General features: G+C 52.1%; 2 protein-coding genes and 1 long non-coding RNA gene across 13 annotated transcripts in view; 2 read left to right on the top strand and 1 right to left on the bottom strand.

Annotated features, from left to right (window-relative positions):
* STAB1 (stabilin 1) overlaps positions 1 to 670 on the top strand; it is a 40,479-nt gene extending 39,809 nt beyond the window's left edge. For all 5 annotated transcript variants that reach the window (XM_032447300.2, XM_085517190.1, XM_032447301.2 and 2 more), the window contains 3 exons: positions 77 to 217; positions 304 to 456; positions 597 to 670. In XM_032447300.2, coding sequence (XP_032303191.2) covers positions 77 to 217; positions 304 to 456; positions 597 to 632 — 330 coding nt within the window. In that variant the 3' untranslated portion in view covers positions 633 to 670. The remainder of the gene's footprint in view (positions 1 to 76; positions 218 to 303; positions 457 to 596) is intronic.
* A 779-nt stretch (positions 671 to 1,449) lies between these two features.
* On the bottom strand, positions 1,450 to 19,271 carry NT5DC2 (5'-nucleotidase domain containing 2). Of its 7 annotated transcripts, none has more exons than XM_015874443.3 (14): positions 18,779 to 19,271; positions 15,545 to 15,729; positions 14,727 to 14,801; positions 13,047 to 13,102; positions 11,315 to 11,408; positions 9,967 to 10,095; positions 7,488 to 7,548; positions 6,767 to 6,869; positions 6,217 to 6,318; positions 5,199 to 5,280; positions 3,840 to 3,926; positions 2,840 to 2,980; positions 2,514 to 2,578; positions 1,450 to 1,793 (listed from the first exon to the last, which is right to left on the bottom strand). In XM_015874443.3, the coding sequence occupies exons 1-14, from the start codon at positions 19,029 to 19,031 to the stop codon at positions 1,532 to 1,534; spliced, it is 1,695 nt and encodes a 564-aa protein (XP_015729929.2). In that variant the 5' UTR covers positions 19,032 to 19,271; the 3' UTR covers positions 1,450 to 1,531. The 7 variants fall into 7 exon arrangements, with proteins under 7 accessions (XP_015729929.2, XP_085373373.1, XP_015729928.2 ...); XM_085517247.1 differs by lacking the exon at positions 18,779 to 19,271 and adding an exon at positions 18,096 to 18,191; XM_015874442.2 differs by lacking the exon at positions 18,779 to 19,271 and adding an exon at positions 16,054 to 16,245.
* LOC146758412 (uncharacterized) lies at positions 2,195 to 2,743 on the top strand. The gene is made up of 2 exons (XR_014934901.1): positions 2,195 to 2,329; positions 2,443 to 2,743. It is a non-coding gene; the product is annotated as an uncharacterized LOC146758412 (long non-coding RNA).
* Positions 19,272 to 19,303: the final 32 nt, after the last annotated feature.

Below are 19,303 nucleotides of genomic sequence, written 5' to 3'. Positions count from 1 at the left end.
GGAGCGGAGCGCCAGGACCCCCCAAACCCCCCCAAAACCCCCCATCCCCACCCGCCGTGACGCCCCGTTCCCGCAGGTGGCCGCAGGGTCTCGCGCTGCCGGCGCTGCCGCAGGAGCCGTGTCCGCGCTGTGCGTGGCGCTGCTGGGGGCGGCCGCTGCGGGAACCGCGTATTGCGTGAAACGGAGCCGGCGGGACGGGCAGTTCGGGTACCGGCAGGTGAGGGGGGGGCGGGGATGTGAGCGGAGGTGCGGGGCGGGACCCGGTGCTCCAAGCACAGCCCCACACCCCCCCCATCCATCCAGGCCGACCTGCGCGAGGACGAGGAGGAGGAGGAGGAGCAGCGCCCGCGGGGGAACGTGGATCCGCGCAGCGCCAGGGCCCGGCCCCAGCGCCCGTTGGTCGCCATCCCCAACCCGCTGTACGGGGGACACGGCCCCGACTACGAGCCGCTGCACGTGAGCGCCGCCCGCCCCGCCCCACGTTATCCCCGCCCTATGCCCGCCATGTCCCCGTGTTATCCCCGCCCCATCCCCGCCCTATCCCCGCCCTATCCCCGCTCCCCCGTTGCCCCGCGCTGACGCTCCGGTTCCCGCAGGACGCGCTGCTGCCGGACCCCGCCGAGCTGCACTGACGGATCCGGCCGCACAGAATAAACAGCTCCGTCCCCTCCGTCCCGTCCGTCCCGCTCTGCTCCGCTCCCCGCCGCATCCCATTACCGGCCCCCACCCCCTCGGAGCAGCCCCCCCCGCTCTGTCTGCCCTCGGTCCGATGGGCGCACACTGGGCACATGGCCGGGCCCAAAGGGTCGTTGTGTCAGTGGAGTTAAACCCAGTTGGGGCCGGTCACGAGCGGGTCCCCCAGGACTCAGTGCTGGGGCCGCTCCTAATTAACACCTTTATTAACGACCTTGATGAGGGGATTGGGTGCACCCTCAGTAAGTCTGCAGACAACAAGGTGGGAGCGTTGATCTGCCTGAGGGGGAACAGGCACAACAGGGGGACCTGGATGGACTGGATGGATGGGCCAAGGCAAACTGTGTGAGGTTCAATAGGGCCAAGTGCCGGGTCCTGCATTTTGGTCACAACAACCCCATGCGGCCCTACAGGTGTGGGGAGGAGCGGCTGAAAGCTGCCAGATGGAAAGGGACCTTGTGCTGATGGACAGTGGGATGAGTATGAGCCAGCAGTGTGCACAGGTGCCCATGAAGGCCAATGGCATCCTGGCCTGTATCAGGAATGGTGTGGTGAGCAGCACTAGGGAAGTCATCCTGCCCCTGTACTCGGCAATGGTGAGGCCTCACCTCAAATACTGTGTTTAGTTTGGGGCATGTCAGTACAGACAGGAGATGGAGGTGCTTCCTGCCCCCAGCAGCAGCTCAGGACTCTATCTGTGCCCCTTTAGATATAAAGCAGGGAGCAGCAAACACACACACAGTCTACACCCACACATAAGTGTCAAACAGGCTTTAGTGGTGCTGGTGCTGCTGGCAATGTGTACAGACTTGCTCTGTTGGCCATAATGGCCGGCCCTTCACCGAATGTGCACCATCTCCTCCAGGAAGGGGGTTTTCATGCAGCCTGTGCAGAGCTGATCCATCCAGAGTGGGGCCTCGTGCTGCAGGGGGGTGCGCCGTGGGTAGAAGGTGAAATTCACGTCGTAGTTCAGCAGGCAACTGATGGACGCCATGTAGATATCAGAGAACCGCACCAGCCGGCGGGAGAAGTACGTGGGGTTGTGGAAGGTGCGGAAGATGCTTCCAAACTGGGGGTTGAACAGGTTCTTTGTCAGCGACCTAAGGGAAAAAAAGATGGAGCTCCGCTGATGGAAGGCACTTCTCAGGCTCGCTCCCTGCCCAGTGAGAGCCACTGTGAGCTCTGTGTGTGCTCCAGGCACTGCACAGCCTCACACGCTGCCCAGAAGACTCTCACAGCAGCTGTGCTCATCACTGTTTGGCAACTGGCAACTTGGCCATTACTGCAAAACAACATTGGCTTCAGCACCGGTGGGCAAAGCCCTCTTGGGCCCAGCATGAATGATGCCAAGTCAGATAAGAATCCACGCCTTTCTAGCTCACAGCAGCCCTCCTAAGTCCAGTGGTGTGACCCCAGGTTCCTCCTCAGTGTTTTACAACCCCTGGGCACTCCACTCCCACAGGATATTTCAGGATTAGCCTCCCACCCAGGGCTGAGGCAGACCACCCTTGTGCACTGAGACCACAAGGAGCATTCACCACACTGCCTTCCTCACAGCTGTCCCTACTACAGGTGGGGTCCCACCTGCAATGCCTGCAGTGCCAGGAGTCACAGCAGCCAGCCCACGGCCCTCCAGGTACAGGCTGACACCACCACCACCTCTTTCCCCACCTTGTATTTGGTCTGTCCAACCTCTCCTGCTGTGGGACTGCACAGCTGCAGCCCAACGCAGACCCTTCCCCACAACAGGTTACCAAATAGAGCCAGTGCAGGCCTGAGAGCCCCCAAGAGCTCGTAAGCGAGCAGGGCAATGCACTGACCTGATCTCCTGCCGCTCCTTCATCCACTCCAGCAGTACCTGCTTTGACTCCGCGTCCTGATACATCTGCAGAGACAACAGCAAGTGCCAGGTTACATCAGCCCTGTAAGCCACACCTCGAGTCCTCCTCAGTCCCCTCCAACCCCCTCAGGGTTTTCCCATAACCCACACACCTGTGAGGCCCCTGCAGCAACCCTGTTTGAGGAGAATAAGATGCTTTTTGAGAACACAGGAACGTTATGATATCCTCTGATTCCTACACCAGTTCCAAGTCTCAGACCTGGGATATGGCATATTACACACCCTCCTCAGACAGGAGCTCTTTACCTGCATCCTCTCCAACAGCCCCGTCAGAGCCTGCTGCCAGGTCAGGGAGTGCATGTACTGCTCTGTGTTTATGATCCGAATCTCCGTCTCCAGTTCAGGGACTATGGCTCCAGTCCTCCAGCCATGACGCAGCATGAGGTCCTGGAGGTCGGGGTGAAAAAACAACTGTGAGTTCAGCATGAAGACTGAAAGCCAAGCAACCCTGTTTCCAAGAAAAGTGTTCTGTTCCCATTGCAGATCCTCAGGGGACAGCCATCCTAACAGTCTGCTCTGGTCACACCATAACTCCCATCTCCCAGGCTCCAGGATCAGCTGCAAGAAGCATCTAGAAACATGGGCTCCACATGAGCTGCTCTCAAGCTCACAGACCAACAGTCATTCTTTACTGGCAGAAAGTATTTCAGGTGCCCTTTCTGCACTGCTCCCTTCTGCATGACAGCAGAGCAGGATGCTTATGTCCAGGAAGCATCCCAAAAGTCACAGCCTACAGAGCACTAAGCACAGTATGCTGAGAGCTGCATGCTCAGAGCAGGGCCCTGCCTTACTGACCAGCACAACCACAGCAGTCACACGGGCTCGCTGCATTCCCTCCTCAGCCTTTTCCTATCCTTCACCAGCCACAGCACACCTTCAACAGGACCACAGCACTGCCTCTCTCATGCCCTCTTACCACTGGAGATAAGCAGGTTGCTCTGCTTCTCTCCTCACTTCAGCAGCACTCTAACAAGTTTGCTCCAACCTTGCTATCATCTGCTTTTAGGCTGCTCCCCCTCCTGAGCCCCCCCCAGCAGCTTTAGGCATTTTGGAACAATCTGGGCTTGTAGAGCAGCATCAGGGATTCACTCTGAAATACACAGTGATGCCAGATGTGCAGAAGTCTGGCCACACACACACACCTCCTGGATGACTGCCTGCCCAAAGTGCTCAGCCTGGAGACAGGCAGATCCTGCTGACACACCACGGTGCTCAGCACTTAAAGCACCTGCAGCTTTTTACTCACCGCAAGATCGCTGTACAGATGGTCACCAAAGTAGAGCACCTTGGATCCACGCCAACCTGTCAGCCTCAGGAAATCAAAGAGGTTACCCTGCAGGTAAAAGGAGAACAGGACAGTGAGTACAGGACAGACGTCTTCATGCTCAGTGTGTGTGGAATGGGGCTGCCACCTCAGCAGCGCTGTCAGCACAGCTGGATGTGTCACTGTACAAGCAGAGTAGTGTACAAGTCGTGTACAAGTCACTGCAAGTAGATGTGAGCACTCAGGAGATGTTAACCTGCTCACTGACCCACCACCCAAACTCAAAGGCTTCTATCCTTCTCTATCTTCCCTTACCTCCTCTTACCATGAGAGCTGCCTTTACAACTCCTGCCCTTCCTCAGGTTGCAGAAAAAGCCAGAAACCCTATACCCCAAAAAGCAAGTCAGGAAGTCCTGTGCCCTAAGGCACAGCAAGTCAAAGGGAGCACATGGACAACAAAAGGAGGCTTCTGAGCTAAGACGGGGTTTCAGCTCACACGATGCACAGGGGCAGGATGTCAGTAAGGAGCACTGCAGGCTGTTCTCAGATCACTGACTGCCATCTCAACCAAAGCACTAAAACCCGGCTGGCATTTACAGCAATTGCTTACCCCACCCACGAAGCCAAGCAGCTCGGGCAGCTTCACAGCTAAGTAAAACAAACCAACCCCCAAAGCACCAGCTAAAGCTGCTTTCAAAGCTTTCCAAACATCCTGCCAGCAAACACAGACTTCAGGGATTCCCATCTCTACACAAGTTTTCCACATGAGTCACAACGGAAACAAAACCCACTAGGAAAGCAAAAGGCCCCCATCAGTGCCAGCAGATTAATGTGCCAGCATCAGCGGGCACACCAACCTGCGGGCTGCTCAGCAGCAACACCTCCAGCCCATGCCCATCTCTGCTGCCAGGCACCATGCCCGCTGTTCACTGCTGAGTGGAGGCTGGCAGGCCTCTGCATTTGTGGGACTTCCTCTCCTCAGGGCACAGCTACTTGACTGCAGCCTCACTAACATATTCTTCCTGTGGGATCCAGCAGCTCACAAAACCAGGAACAAACCGTCCTAACGACAGAGGTCACTTTATCTCAGGGGACAGACCAGCTGCAAGAACACCCTGAGGCAACAAGTTCACCAGAGCCCACCCTTTGGATGCCCATGTCTTTCAGGAAGGGAAGAGCCAGGCTTTGTACCCTTTCTGATCACCCTTTTTTCTCCTCCACTTCAATGTGAAACCTCTCCTCATGCAGGAAGATCGCTCTTTCCAAAAAGTGCTAAGCAGTCTTTGCTATCGCTAAACAGGCTCCAGTTTTATAGAAAGGTGCAGCCAAAGGTCACTTTACCTCTTTGTAGATCTTCCCTTTCTCCAGCTGGTTTATTTTGTCCCATTGCAGTGAGCCATTATCATCCAGTTTTCTAAAAGGTCTGGAATAAAACAAAAAAGGGGGGGAATATTTCAACTTCTTTTGATTTTTAGTGACTGTTACCCAGCAACTACAACATTCAAATCAGAAAATTCATCTCCCTATGTCAGAACGTTGTTCATTGCACCGGCTCATTATGTGAAAGGCCCTCAGGCACCACAGTCATACGTTTTTATCTCCAAAAGATCTAGATCATTACAGCTCCACTCCACATCCAATGGAGAGAAATCTTATCAAGTCAGCTCAGTACACAGATCTACTCCTGGTTGTGCCAGTGGTCTGGGGAGTGGGGGAAGGAAGAGGAAAGAACATCTGGCTCTGTAGAGGGCTGAATATAGGATATATTCCTGGTCAGTCATAAGCTGAGGCAACAAAGCAGGCACAAGTTCCCCAGACCAACAAACAGAAATGCAAAGCAAGCACAGCGCTCTGCCTGTCATCTGGTCCCTTGACATCTCCTTGCTGATCACAAAACCCAGCTGCCACGTACAAAGGTTTCCAGAGCTGCCAGTTACAAAACATCATCGTACTCAGTAACTGAAACCACAGATATTTGCTTTCAGGAACAGGAAAAGGAATCATGCTGGCACACTCTCTCGACCTATTGCCAAGAAACAGCCAGCTGTCATACATACCATTCCTTTTTTCTTTCTAAAGAGTGAAGCCCACTAATACCTCTAGAATCTAAGTTAAGCCCGGGCCATAAAATAGCTCCAGAGGCCTAAAATAGCTAAATTCAGGAGCATGCTTTCTGTTTGGCATTACCCAGGAGATACTTATTCCCAGATGGGTTGTTTTTTTGTTGACCAAAGCAAAAGCCTCAGAGAGTATCTGAGACAGCACTGGAAGATGGTGGCATAACAGATCTAAGTTATACACAGCAAAGCACAAAGTGCTGTTCAGGAGGGTAGGAGAAGTACTGCACTGGGGCACATACTTTCGCCGATCAGTGAAGAAGTTGGGTTTGTCAGCCTGCACAATGACCATGTCGAATAAGTCCCGCCAGTTCTTGCCAACCATGTGTTTCATCCCTTTGTCCCTAGGGGAAAAAGGAACAGCAAAGTTAACAGACCATTTTCACCCAACACTGCATCTTCACAACAGTCTGTCCTAAAACCACCCTCATTTCAGCAACAAAGAAGAAAGCAAAGTATGTTCCAGGGTCTCACAAGGCTGCCTGACTGCAGGCAGGGCTGATGTGAGCTTTGACCGATTGCAGGCATCCCACCCTTCTCTTGTCACCATAGGAAGTCCAGAGAAGTAATAAAAGTGGCAGCTCCATTACACTGCAGCCAGACACAACCTCACAGCTTCTTGAGGAAGTGAAAGGCTGCGGTGTACAGAGCAGCAGGGTGTGTGCTCAGCACAGCTGGTCCCCACAGTGCCCTCATCTCTACTGCTGCAAAACAATCTAGCTTGGATGAGGACACACCGCAGAGCTCTTGCTGTGCTGCGGTGACACATCACTGCATACTAACAGTACTTACACAAAGCTGAAGGGACTGTTTGTAATGAGGAAGAGTTTCTTCTTGTGGTTCACCAGCCTGTTTAGGACAGCATAGATTTCATCACCATGCAGAATATACTGCTCTGAATTGGAATAAAACAGACATCAATCAAGAAACATGCAGAGGGCATGAACATGTTTCTTTAAAAATCAAACAAAACCAAACTTGACCACCAAATCAACAGGGATGCAAAAGGACCAAGTTAGATCCTGACATGGCGGGGAGTGAACCACTATGTGATAAAACAGCCTTCCTCATCAATCCCATCTACAGCAATGACAGAGCCTGAGGAACTGAAAAGACTGGCAAGGAGGGCTGGTCCCAGATAGAAAGGGGGATGGTGATCCATCCAGGCCATGATCATACCAGGAGCTTCTTTCCACTCTGAATGGAAGCCTCCTCAGCATTCCTAGACTGCCTTTGCAATGTTCGCACTATGCCAGGGACGACCAACCCCTGCTTAAAGGCAGAAGGAAAACAGACACAAAAGCAACGATGTACCTGTTTCCTCCATTAAAACAAGATCCTCCATCAGACCCTGAATATCACCAGGTCCTTAGTGCCACTCTAAGCCTTGTCCGCCTTTACATATGCCACAGTCAAGACTTAGTGTAGGACCTGTGCAGCAATCTTTTGCAGAGTGCCATGTAGTACAGGACACATATAAATGTATTCTGCAGCAGAGCTCTGCTAAACTCACCCATGTCTTTTTCAATCCATTTGTACATCACTCCTTTCACGTGTACATCTCTAATAGCATCCTGAAGAAAAGGATAGGGAAAAAGTTTCAGTTTTACATATACTCTGTGATTCTAGGAAAGCACTACTTCCTTCCTCCTCCTGGAAACCATCACATGTTAATGCACTGCTACCAAGGCTATCAACACTGCAACTCCAAAACCATTTACTGCTCCAGAACCTCCCTCAGTCAGGACATTAGCTGGCTCTTCTTCTTTCCATATGCCTGCGAAAGCTTTATCAACTACAACCCAAACCGTGCACTGTTGGAAAAGTGAACAACAGAGATGAATATCTGTGATTCCTGGCTTCCAAGAGCCAGGGAAGGCTCCCAGCCCTGGCCTCAGGTAGCCAATGGGCACAGAAGCATCCACTGGGAGTGTTGGTGGGCTGGGTTGGTTTCTTTGTTTGCCAAAACAGAGCTGTCCAATTTTCAAGAGGGAGGCGAGCTAAAATAATGCTGTTAAGGGCATCCAAATATCTTCTATTTTCCAGGCAGGAGGCCAAGATGCAGCACATTTTTGGACACACCCAACTAAGATCTTTCACAAGTCTCCATCCAATGGGATACGCCAAATACACATGGCCATTTCCAGAGCACAAACATGTTTAGCAGCGTTTGCACGTGCTTAAAGGTACTGTTTTAATCCATGACCATTTAGATTGGTAAACAAAGGTTGCCTTTCCCCAGAACACTTAAATCGCTGCTACACTCAGTGTACTCCTCTGAGACTTCAGACTGCACACCCACACTCACCACTGCCACTGCTGGGGGTACAGGTGCACACAGCAGCACGCAGTCACTGCTCACTGCCATGCAGCTGAAACCTGCGAGTCAGCCTGAAATTAATTTCCTTCAAAGCTGGGAGAGAATCTGAGTTTACAGCTTAGGTGGGGGACAATGCAAGTGGAGGAGGCACCTCTTCAAAGCAGAGTTTGAGGGGTCTCCTTTCATCACTTGGACCTCACTGATAAAAAGGCAGCAGAGGACACAACTAATTCCCCAATAGACTGCCCTGTCCAGCTGTAAGACTGAAATGAGAACACTACAAAGAAAACAACTTAATCCTGACCAGCACTGGCATTAAAAGCAGCAACGCCTGGCATTGCAAAACTACATTTTGAGAGTAGAAACAGATTCCAAGGCACTCTTCCCATCCCAACAGCAATAACAAAAAGAGAAAGGGAAGAACTGTACGTTTTCTGCAGGACTTAAAGATTCCTTCCAAGGGAAGCTTTCTCACTTCCCAAGATGAAGCAGCCAAACTGGTACGTCAGGAGCACAGATTTACACGTGTGCTTCAGCCTTTACTGCTGCCTTTGGGACTGTGCTTTTGACTCAGTGTCTCTGGTGCTCACTCCCAAACACACAACGCTGCAATTAGGGTCACCACCAAGAAGTACAGCAGAGTATCAGGTTCAGACATGTCTTAACTCATGCAAGCCTGAATTGGAGCAGCAGATGAGGCTGGTACGTGTGTCTGTGCAGGGAAAAAAGAAAAGAAAGAAAAGAAAAAAATAGAAGAAAAAAAAAAAGAAAAAGGCTGTCCGGTAAAAGCACAAAGCAGCTGCCATCCGACCAGGAGCAATGCCAGGCATTGGCACGGATTTTCAGCTGTATGTCACCTCTCTGCCTGCCTCAGTCACTCCTTCAGGAACAACCACATCCCTCAGCAATGGATGCAGAGACAATTGCCAGGATTAGTACTCGGGAGTTTGAGGGATTGAGCACAAACTGCAAAGCAGAGCATCAGGCCATGGCAACCACCCGCCTGCTCTCAAAGTTTCAACTATGAGCAAATCGCTTCTGACCTCAAAGGAAGGCTCAGGAGACACTCCAGACCTCTGGAGTCAGCTGTGTTCCTGCTTCTCATTTTCCCCACTTCACAATCAAAAACAGTTCAAGTCTTGTGGGAAACTGGCTGATGTGCTCTTATCAAGCACCAACAGAAGGTCAGAACACAAGCAGTAATCCTTGGCTGCAGCAAAGCTGACAAGGTGGATCCTTATCACAAAAGCAGCAGTACAGATGAACAGTGTATGTACAGGCTGCTGCCAGAGGATGAGCAGAACATTCCCACAAGGTACAAACCCCAAACCCCACACCATGGAGAAAAGCACAAAGTGAGGCTCGACTACCAGGGACACACCATCTGTCAACAAATGTCACCTAGGACAGCGATTTCAAGCACTTGCATCTCATCTATAGCATTAACTAAGAAGTCAAATGGTATCCCCCAGCGGTGGTAATAATCTTATCTTATAATAATACAATAATTACATATATCTTATTATCTTATATATCTCTCAAGTGGCAACAACACAGTCCTATTAGACTGCTCACTAACAGCCATTCAGTTTGGGAACTGCAAAGCTCACAGGCAAAAGAGCTCGCAGCTCTGATGTGGTATGAGCTGTGTGACTGCTGACATTTTACTTACAGATATATCCTTGTAAAGATGGACCTGGTCAAACTCAATGCCGTGAGTTATGAAGTAATCAATGACTGAAGAGAGCAGTGTCATTTCAGGAAGAGAGAAGATGTCCATAAACTGTTTAAGTGAAGGACCCTAAAAAGCAAAAGAAAAAAAAAAACCAAAACAGACAAGTATTGAACAAAAAATGTTTAAGAAAAAAAGAGAAAATGCAAATCCAAAACCAGCAAATCTTATCACCCAGTACCGCTTGGAAGGGACAACAAAAGCATAAAGGCGAAACAGACAATTACATCCTGACCCAGTAACTCAGCTGGCATTAGGTAGGGTTGCAGCTCTCCCATACATTTACTATTTAAAAAGAAGGGTTAAATCATCCCAGTTTGCTGGGAGTGAGGAGGGCAGCACAGCAGGAGGATAATTGAGTGCACGTTATGGACAGATATCAAATCCTGAACAGAAAGATTATATTTCAGAACCGGAAATGATGCTGAGCTATAATCAGAGAATACACTCATCAGAACGCAACTGCTCAGATTGATTGTTCCCGAGAGAGAGAAATCAAGTGGTGACATTGCTGGAGCTTCAGACTGCCGGCTCAGAGGGGCATTAAGCAGAGGAAGCCTGCTCTTCTTCCAGCTTCCCTGTAGGCCACTGAACTAACAAAGGTCAAGAAACAAAGCAAGTCTGGGGGGAAAGGGATGTGAACGGCCCTGCTGGCCCATAGAACCACATCGGGCACTTGTGGAAGAAAATCTCTCCCGACTTCCTCTAGTTCAGGCAACCAAAGGATCTCCACAGTTCCTATGGGCATTACTTCGGTCTTTCACTGCAACAGTACGATTTCCTGCCCCCAAAAGAAAACAATCACAGATGCCAACCCTACAGACAAAGCCCACTGAAGAGGTCTGATGAGCTGTAGCAGGGATCCCTTTCATGAAGGAAAAAGAAAACCCTACACCAAATCAGACTTAAATGTGTCTGCACACATGCACACTCTCTCACTCTCTCCCCCCTTCACCCACTATTCGGTGCAGGCACCATCCCTGCAGCCTGCCCTGGTAACTTGGGGGCAGGATTTGGCAAAAGAAAGAACAGGGAACATCTTCCTATCAGCTTCCAGAACCATTCAGCTCCAGGCCAATAGCCCCGGTGTTCAGAAATGCTTTGCAGATGGCTTTCACATGTTAAACTGCTAAATAACCTCTGGGGCGAATTCCCACTGGAACAAAAACACACACTGCAGCTCTCTATGTCCAAGGGAGGCTGGGGTCATTTATACTCTCATACAAAGCACTGTTTTCCTATCCACTAAAGGAGCTGCTGCATCACAGCAGTCAAGGGCTTACATTACCTTGCCATAGAAGTCGCTCATCTGATACAGCGGGATGTGCTGCGTACCTCCATAGAGTTCGATTACCTCTTCATCAGGCACTGGTTTGAGGCCTCTGGACAAAAACCAGCAAACAGTGTGTCAATAATCAGCAGCCTGCACAGAGCTACACACTGCAGAGAAAGGGGAGTGGGGACAGAACGGCTCGTTTGTAAAACTCACACATTTCTCTTGCATAAAAGAAAGTCTAAAAGGAGCACGATCCTTCAGACTCACATAAAACCTTACCCTGACATTTTTCAAATACCTCGCCTGCTCCTTTAACTTAATTGAGGGGTTTTATCCACATTCCAGCAGAGTTCAGGCAGAGGTTTTCCCTCCGTATGCCGTCAGTCTGCTCCATCGAACAGCCCCCACCACACAACTCTGGCAGCACCAGCTGTCTGCCTTTGGAAAGGTTGCTCCCATGGAGTTTATCACCACTAAATGAACCCATCATTCAGTTTTCCTGAGCAAAGCCAGCCCTTTGCTAACAGAATAGTCAACAAAGATCGTTCTTCCCCCAAAATACCATAGCAGCAGCCAGGGCTACAAGCTGAGCTGTCCCTTAGCAGGTTTTCTGCTGCCAGAGGCTTTGCCTCTTGCACAATTTGTGATGGCTGTTTACTCAAGCAGACAGTGACTTTCTCTTTCTCCTGATGTAGCCTATCAATGTACAACCTCTAAGACACTAAAAGTTGCCTAAGTTTTCCTCAAAAGCAAAGGGCAGTTCAGAGAAAACTTGTTTTGCAAAGGACAAAAGAACACTAGGAAAAAATGCTTCCATTTTTTTTCCCCAGAAAATCTCCTTATGAATCTACAGTGAAACATGTGGCAGTACCAACCCCCGCCCCCTCCAATCAAACTCTCAAAGAAGCCAATTCTCTCTGGTTATGAAATTCCCTTCTTAATATTCTTAGAGTATTTCCCGTAACTGAAGCCCAACAGCAAAAGGGCAGAGTTCAAATAATGGTTCCTACACTCAGTAAATTCAACACAGATTCTACAGCAGCACCACTATAGATCTCGACACACTGCTCCTTCTTATGCACCAAGCTCACTTTGCATTGCTGCTGGGCCTTGTCTTGGTTTCCAGCCTCGTACCTTTCTGGACACACCACATGGAAGCAATCCCATTGCTCCCAGTTTGGCCACTTACAGCAACACACTCAGAGAACAATATAAGAGAAGGAAAAACAGGGCAACCTGAGCCTCCCACAGAGCCCAGATGCTGATGAATCATTACAATAGTGGCACTGCTTTGGGTTTATTTGCATGTCCAGACCATGCTCCTCTCAGCTCTGTGAGGCACCCAGGCAAAGTGCCGCTGGGATGTGCTCCTGCTTGGAGCAGACAGGCACAAACGTGGACCACGTGCACTGGAGGCCTTCCCTGAGCGTGCTGTTTACTCATGTGTGAGCACAGACACACTGGAGCTGCAGCTCAGATCACACGGAGACGTGATCAGATGGATCATTAAGTATTACAAAAAGCTCCAGGTCTTCCCACACACTTGGCTTGAAATCCTTGAGAAAAAACTTCCCGCAGTGATATGCCTGGTAAGCATCTGAAGCAAGTGGGAACAGGATAAGCCAGACAAGACTGTGTTCTGCTCCAAGGGAAGAAAAAGCCCATATAACACAAAGTGTGGTTACTCAGATACTGTAATCTGCGCACAAAGGCGTTTAGGAAATAAGGTTCAGAACCGACAGACCTGTATGCTGTCCCGAGCTGGACATAATGGAAAGCATCAATCTTCATCAGAAGACTCTGTCAGAAGGCAAGAAATGACAGATATTTACCATGAGAACTCAGCAGGTGTACTCAGAAACCACGTTTAAGTTTCAAACTCTAAACAAATGATGTTTAGAAAATAGAATTCAATGCCATTATCCCACATCTATGTATTTAAAGCTACACCTACTCCCTAAACACTTCTACACACACTTATCAACACTGACTTTTTATAAGCCCCTCTGGCAAAGGCTGGTGGACAGGGATGGAGCTGAAAAGGAAAGGGAGAGGACAATGTTTCTGTAACTCAGAAAGTCCCTTATCTTTTCCAAAAGCACACACACATTCCAAAGAGGCTTTGTGTGCTTTGGAGATCGATTTCTCATCTCATTTACCTGGAGCAGAACTAAGGGGGCAAGCTCTGGCTTTGAGCACAGCTGCACCCAGTCATCTCCCATATACAGGAATGTTCCCCTGCAACACTTCTCCCCCTCCCCAGCACAGACATAAGCTACGATGCTGACAAGCAGACCTGGCTTGGAACATCAGAGTTCTCTTGGAGCTTTCTATGCTGCCTCATTCATGAGTCATCTCCTGCCCATCCATTATCCTGAAAGCACAACTCAAGTTCTCAGCACACAAAGTGTTCCAACACAGCACCATTCTGCAAATAAAATCAGAACGCAGCTTTGTATCCCTTGTCCTGCTCCTGCAGTGCAAGGTAACCCATTCCACAGAGCACTCACAACCTTCAGGCACACACTTTCATATCCACACCACGTAGGTGCAGTGTGTTACCTGCAGGCAGACCTCCTACATGGATTGCAGGTGAACCTACTGGAAGATTCACTCAGACAGGCACTACCCAGTTTTTCCATATGCTTTGCAGATTCTGATCCCCAACACAGGGCAGTTCTCACCCTGCACTCACTGTAAGGGCAATTTGCTTGGCCAGGGCAGCTGCCTCCGTGTTCCCCCACACATCAGCCGCAGATTTAAACACAGAAGGAGTTTCTCACAGCTGAACCTTGCAGTGCTGCCACCTGACTGCGTGGCTGCGTGGATGACATCACTGGGCAGCGGGCTCTCATGGAATGGGTCCAAAGCGCTGAGAAAGGTTTAAAGCCTGGCTCTGCCTGCACTCCAAAGCAGCGTGCATATCAAGTAGCTTGGATCCTTTTCCAGGCAGTCCTATTATTCCGGTGGGGGGGTGGGGAAGGCTTCCTAAAGCATTCTCCTGACAAGTCACTTCTATTATTAGGGTAAGGCATAACTCCTCTGCTCCTGGCAAGAACTTGCTGGAGACACAGGATTTAAATCTGCTAAAAGACAGTAATGGTCACGCAAACAAGCTGAGTTTTTATTTAATTAGTTGGTGGAAATAATAACTAACTTTCTACATTGGCAGAGCTGTTTACCAGGGACCTTTTGCTCGCCTGGCCCATCCTGCTGCAGGCAGCGCAAACACAAAGGACATCTCAGCCCTGCAATGTTTGGAAACAAGAAGAATCTACGCAACGGAAGGCACAGCCACCCAGACTGCGCATTTAGCTGACAGTCTGCTGCTCAAGTTATTGTAACAGCAGCAGAAAGTATTTCTACTCACAATACAACACGATGAAAGACAAAGCCCAGGAGGCTGAACTTTGTACAGCTTTACCTTTTGCACATCGTAGTGAAGTCCACGTATGGCAAACCCTGGAATGTAGTCATACTTCCCAAGCCCTTCTGGATACTAGGAAGACAGACAGCAATATTTTAAGGGACAGGGGCATTATCGACACAAGCATTTCATTGCTGAGCTGGCTGAGGCCCACAGTCTGCTCATCCCAGGCACAAACCATCCGAGGACACGTGCGCTTTGTTTTGCCCTTTGACAAAGGAAAGAGCAGGAATGGAACCCCCAGAACAGCTGCTCTCACTTAAGGGACACTAACAAAACCCAACGGATCCATTCGGGCAGCACAGACTTCCATTAGCTCCATTCAGTGCGTACACTTGGCAAAGCGATGGCACTGCAGAGTCCCTCTGAAAAGAAAGACATGACTGGAGGAAAATGCGCAGAGCCCATTGCAGACAGGGTGTCTGTTGGCAGGCGTGCCATGCAGCAGCACCCACATTCAGCTGCACGTGCCAAGTCCTGCAGCCCTTCACTGCCAGCCCCCAGCTCACACTTATTTGTGCTGTGTAAAGTCTGAAGGCACGACTTGTACAGTCAGGGGAAAGAGAACAGATTATTTCCAGACTGAAGCTCCTGGTCTGTATGTACCAAACCTCAGGAATGCGGAGCTTGGTAAATTGTTCACCAGGAAATTAATTCCAGATACAGACAAAATGTTCTGCAATCCAGAACTGAAATGTGGCACTGCTTTTTTTAACATAAGTTTTGCACGTGTGCAGTGCTGTATTTGACAAGCACATCTGGGGCACCGCAAAGAGCACGAGTTAATTGAAGGGAAACCCTCCGTGCACCGTTACCTTGAACTGTTCTATGAGGATGTCTCTGGCAGTGTTGAAGATCATGGAGTGCAGTAAGTTCGAATATTGTGCTAACGTGTAGTCGTAGTCAAAGCCGTATATCTCAACATCTCCCAGGCTGATCTCGTTGTTGGCATAGATGGCCGCCGGGTTGAGGAGATTGCAGACTCCTGGTGGAAGGAGATCTGAGAGGGAAGAGAAGGGGGCAGAGATCAGAACAGCGAGAGGACCAGCAGCATTTCAAGCTTCCCCTGTGTGCGGGCAGCCATGGAGCCGCACGGCAGCAGCACAGAGCACAGCACTGCCAAGGGCTGCTGACACCTCAGACAACCTCCCCATAGGGAAACACACCGTGCAACCTCTGCCTGCATCAGCAGCCGCTGAGCAACGCGTCCATACAACACCCTGCATCAGGCAGAGACCAAACAACATCCCTCAGCTGCAGCCTACACAGAGCACAGCAGAGCTGCCAGTCTGAAGCAGCACATGTGCGGCCCAGCACAGCTCGCCGGCTGCAAAGGCAGCTGCACAGCTCAGCAGGGAAGCGCTGGGCCCTTCGCTTCCTGAGCTCCCCTCCTGCAGCGCCTGCATCGCCCCCATGACCTGTGGGCATTTGTTTCCCACCGAGGCAGGCAGCCCCCACACAGCAGCCCCTCAGGCATCTTTATTGCCTTTTTTTAGGAGCAGAATGGAACAAAGTCGTGTACAAGCACCAACACTGTACATACACACACACATATAAACAACTAACAAACAACCTAAACCAAAACAAACACCGCACACCATTAAGCCAGGCCCTGGGAGTGTACAATGCTGATAGCAACCGGTAATCCACGCTCTGCTGATAACCAGCTGTGGGAAGAGGGCAGCTGCTGTGCTCAGTCACTGCAGGACAGCAGGGCCACCAGCAGCCCCAGGAGCAGCCCCTGTCCATCCTCCCTGTCCATCCTCCCTGTCCATCCTCCCCCTCCACGAGAGCTGCCCTTCACAAGATAAAAGCAGCACAACGCTCATACAGGATCCCTCACAGGATCCCTCACTGCAGCCACACTGAGGGACGGGCAGGAAGGAGATGTTTCCCCTGACACAAGGACAGGTGATGTTCCCTTGGAACCACGGCCAAAGCACCACCAGCACCGATCTCCTCCTGATCCCACCCAGCAGCAGGCGGCGCTTTTTTCCCTTCCCACCTTGTGGCTTTTAGCAAGAACCCGTGTCAGTTCCTTCGGGCTTCCTCGCTACCTCGTCTGAACCAATTATCACAGCGCCACCAGCCATTCTCAATTAAGACTTTGCCAGGAACTATAAGACGATTTACAAGGGGTGCTCCCAGTTGATGCCCCCAGTACATCTGCAGGTGTTCACCTACAGAAGGGAGCACAGAACTGCTTCCTCCACTAGAGAGGGGAGGATTTGAATGGTGAATGCCCCCCTCTGTGGCTCCACATCTGCACTGAGACCAGCACTCAGCGCTCAGCACGTTTGTGACGGTGCGAGCAGCACAATGCGCCTCTCACAGGAGACGTGAGGCTTCATTGGGTGTAAGAAAAGCAATGCAATTTCAGACGCCAGCTGCAGGAATGGAGCCAAGCATCAGCTGATCAATCACATCCATGGGAGCTGGGTGGATTTGGAAGGAAGGGGACGCAGGGAGCCCAGAGCAGCGGCTGTGCCACGCTGAGAGCAGGGCAGCGCTGCACGGCCGCACACCAACAGCTCTGCTGCTCTCAGACATTTTGTCCCAGCTCACACGTTCTCTCTGGCCTCCTAAAGGCCAAAGGAAGATGGTATCCCAGCCAGAACTGCTTCCTCATCACTGCCCCACACGTGGCACGTTCCCTACGGGCGCTCAGCTCCTTGCGGTGCTTTGTATCACACACTGCAGCCACCAACACAAACCCAACACAAACCAAACACAATCCCAACACAATCCCAACACAAACCCAACACAAACCCAACACAAACCCAACACAAACCCACAGCTCCCCCCCCCCTCACTGCCACCCCCCGCCTGCAGCTCACTGCAACCTCACAGCCCCGAGGAGAAAGAAGAGCCGCCGCTGCACGGCTGGATCAGCAGCAACATGGACGTGCAGCATCCTGCACAGGCTGCACCCAGAGCCACCGCACCGACCCCCCCCACCAGCCGAGCAGAGCCCAGAGCAGACACCTTTCCTCCAACAACAGCAGCTTTTGCTTTCTGCTCTGCACGGAGGGACTGACTGCTGGGCAGCGGGAAAAACAAACGAGCAAAAAACAAAAGCAAAATCAAAACCAGCCTTAGCTGTCAAAACTGAGCTACAGCCCCGGCCTCTGAGCGCTGCCCAGGAAGGGAGCACTGCTTACACAGCACCACATCGGGATGTGTGAGCCAAGGGAGAGCCCTGCGAGCAGGGAAATGGGGGAGCAGAGAAATGGGGCAATTCCTTCCAAGCCACCCTCACACTCGTCACACACAGGCCATTAGTTGGAAGCTCTTCCAAAGGTTCCCCAAAGTATTGATGTATTGTAGCTACGTGCTGTGGGGATAAAGCACTGACCACACACACACCTCTTACAGCCAAACCTTCGCTTGTGTTCCAGGGCTGTGCATTTCCTACACTGCAGGTTCTGGTCCGTTCCCAGCTGTGTCTTATCCGCCTGCCCCGACACACGGACAGCACCAGCCCCAACACACACAGCCCCGCTCAGCATCACCCTGTGCCATGAGCCCACACCGGCCCTTATGGCAGCACAGGGAGCAGAGCCGCCAACCCCCGGATCATGACGGGCACAATCACAGCTCCGTGCTTCAACATCCCGGCTACAAACAGGGAACAAAGGCCCGGCTCGGTCCCATCGTGCCGCCAACAAACCCAACGTGTCTGGCCGCACTGTGCCCGCACCGGCCCCACGCCGCGTTCAGCTCTGCCGGCGCTGGGCGCTGCTTCCCGGGTCCTGCGGCGTTTTGTGCCGGATCCCGGGCGCTGCGGGGCGGCTCCTCCAGATCCCGCAGTGTTTGTTTGTCCGGGGCTGGAGGAGGAACGCGGCGCGGTGCCGGTGCCGGTGTTGGGCTCCGTGCGGCTCCAGCTCCGGGGAACCCAGCGGGACGATCCGCTCCCCGCGCTGTGACACGGGACTCGTCGCTCCGTGACGGAGCTTCACGCGGCCGGACCGACCCGGTGCTGCCCCACGGGAGCGGCCCACGGGGTAACGGCGGGACGGAGCGCGGCCAGAGGCGGACGCGGCCCTTACCGTAAACCAGCTTCTTCATCTCGTGGTACCGGGCCCACAAGTAGCTCCGCGTGTCGCCGCTCTCGCTCGGGCCGGGCTGAGCCCCCGGTGCGGGGCCGGGCTCCGCCACACGCCGCGCTCTGACGCCGGGCGGCGGCTCCCGGGGCTGCCCGTGTCCATCGTGTGCGGGGCCGCTGCTGGGCCGGCGGCTGCGGCACGACACGGGAACGGCCAGGAGCCGGGGCGCCGCTACGGCACCGCGCAGCGCCAACATGGACAGCGCCAGCACGGACCGACCGAGCGGAACCGGGGAGCGAACGGAGCGCAGCGGGTCGGTGCACGGAGCCAACCCGGCCGCCCGCGGCGGCGGCACCGGGCGGGAACACGGAGCGGTAACACGGAGCGGTAACACCGAGCGGTAACACGGAGCGGTAACACCGAGCGGTAACACGGAGCGGTAACAGCACGGAGCGGTAGCACGGAGCGGCCCCGAGCGGCCAATCCCGCCGCGCACAGGACGGGGCGGAGCGGCCCCTCAGCGCGGCC

Source organism: Coturnix japonica, chromosome 15 (assembly GCF_054131305.1).
Source record: "Coturnix japonica strain WE chromosome 15, WE-NBRP24, whole genome shotgun sequence".
NCBI classification, from domain to species: Eukaryota; Metazoa; Chordata; class Aves; order Galliformes; family Phasianidae; genus Coturnix; species Coturnix japonica.
Note: the sequence above shows the minus strand (reverse complement) of the source record. Positions and strands in the feature narration are given on the sequence as shown.

Bases quoted from the DNA above. Each gene is read 5' to 3' on its own strand.
- NT5DC2 (XM_015874443.3), bottom strand. From the start codon at position 19,031: ATGTTGGCGCTGCGCGGTGCCGTAGCGGCGCCCCGGCTCCTGGCCGTT. The intron at 13,103-14,726 runs GTAAAGCTGTAC...GCCTTCTGACAG, and splicing joins TTCACTACGATGTGCAAAAG to AGTCTTCTGATGAAGATTGA. The intron at 10,096-11,314 runs GTAATGTAAGCC...TTTGCTTTTTAG, and splicing joins TGAGCGACTTCTATGGCAAG to GGTCCTTCACTTAAACAGTT.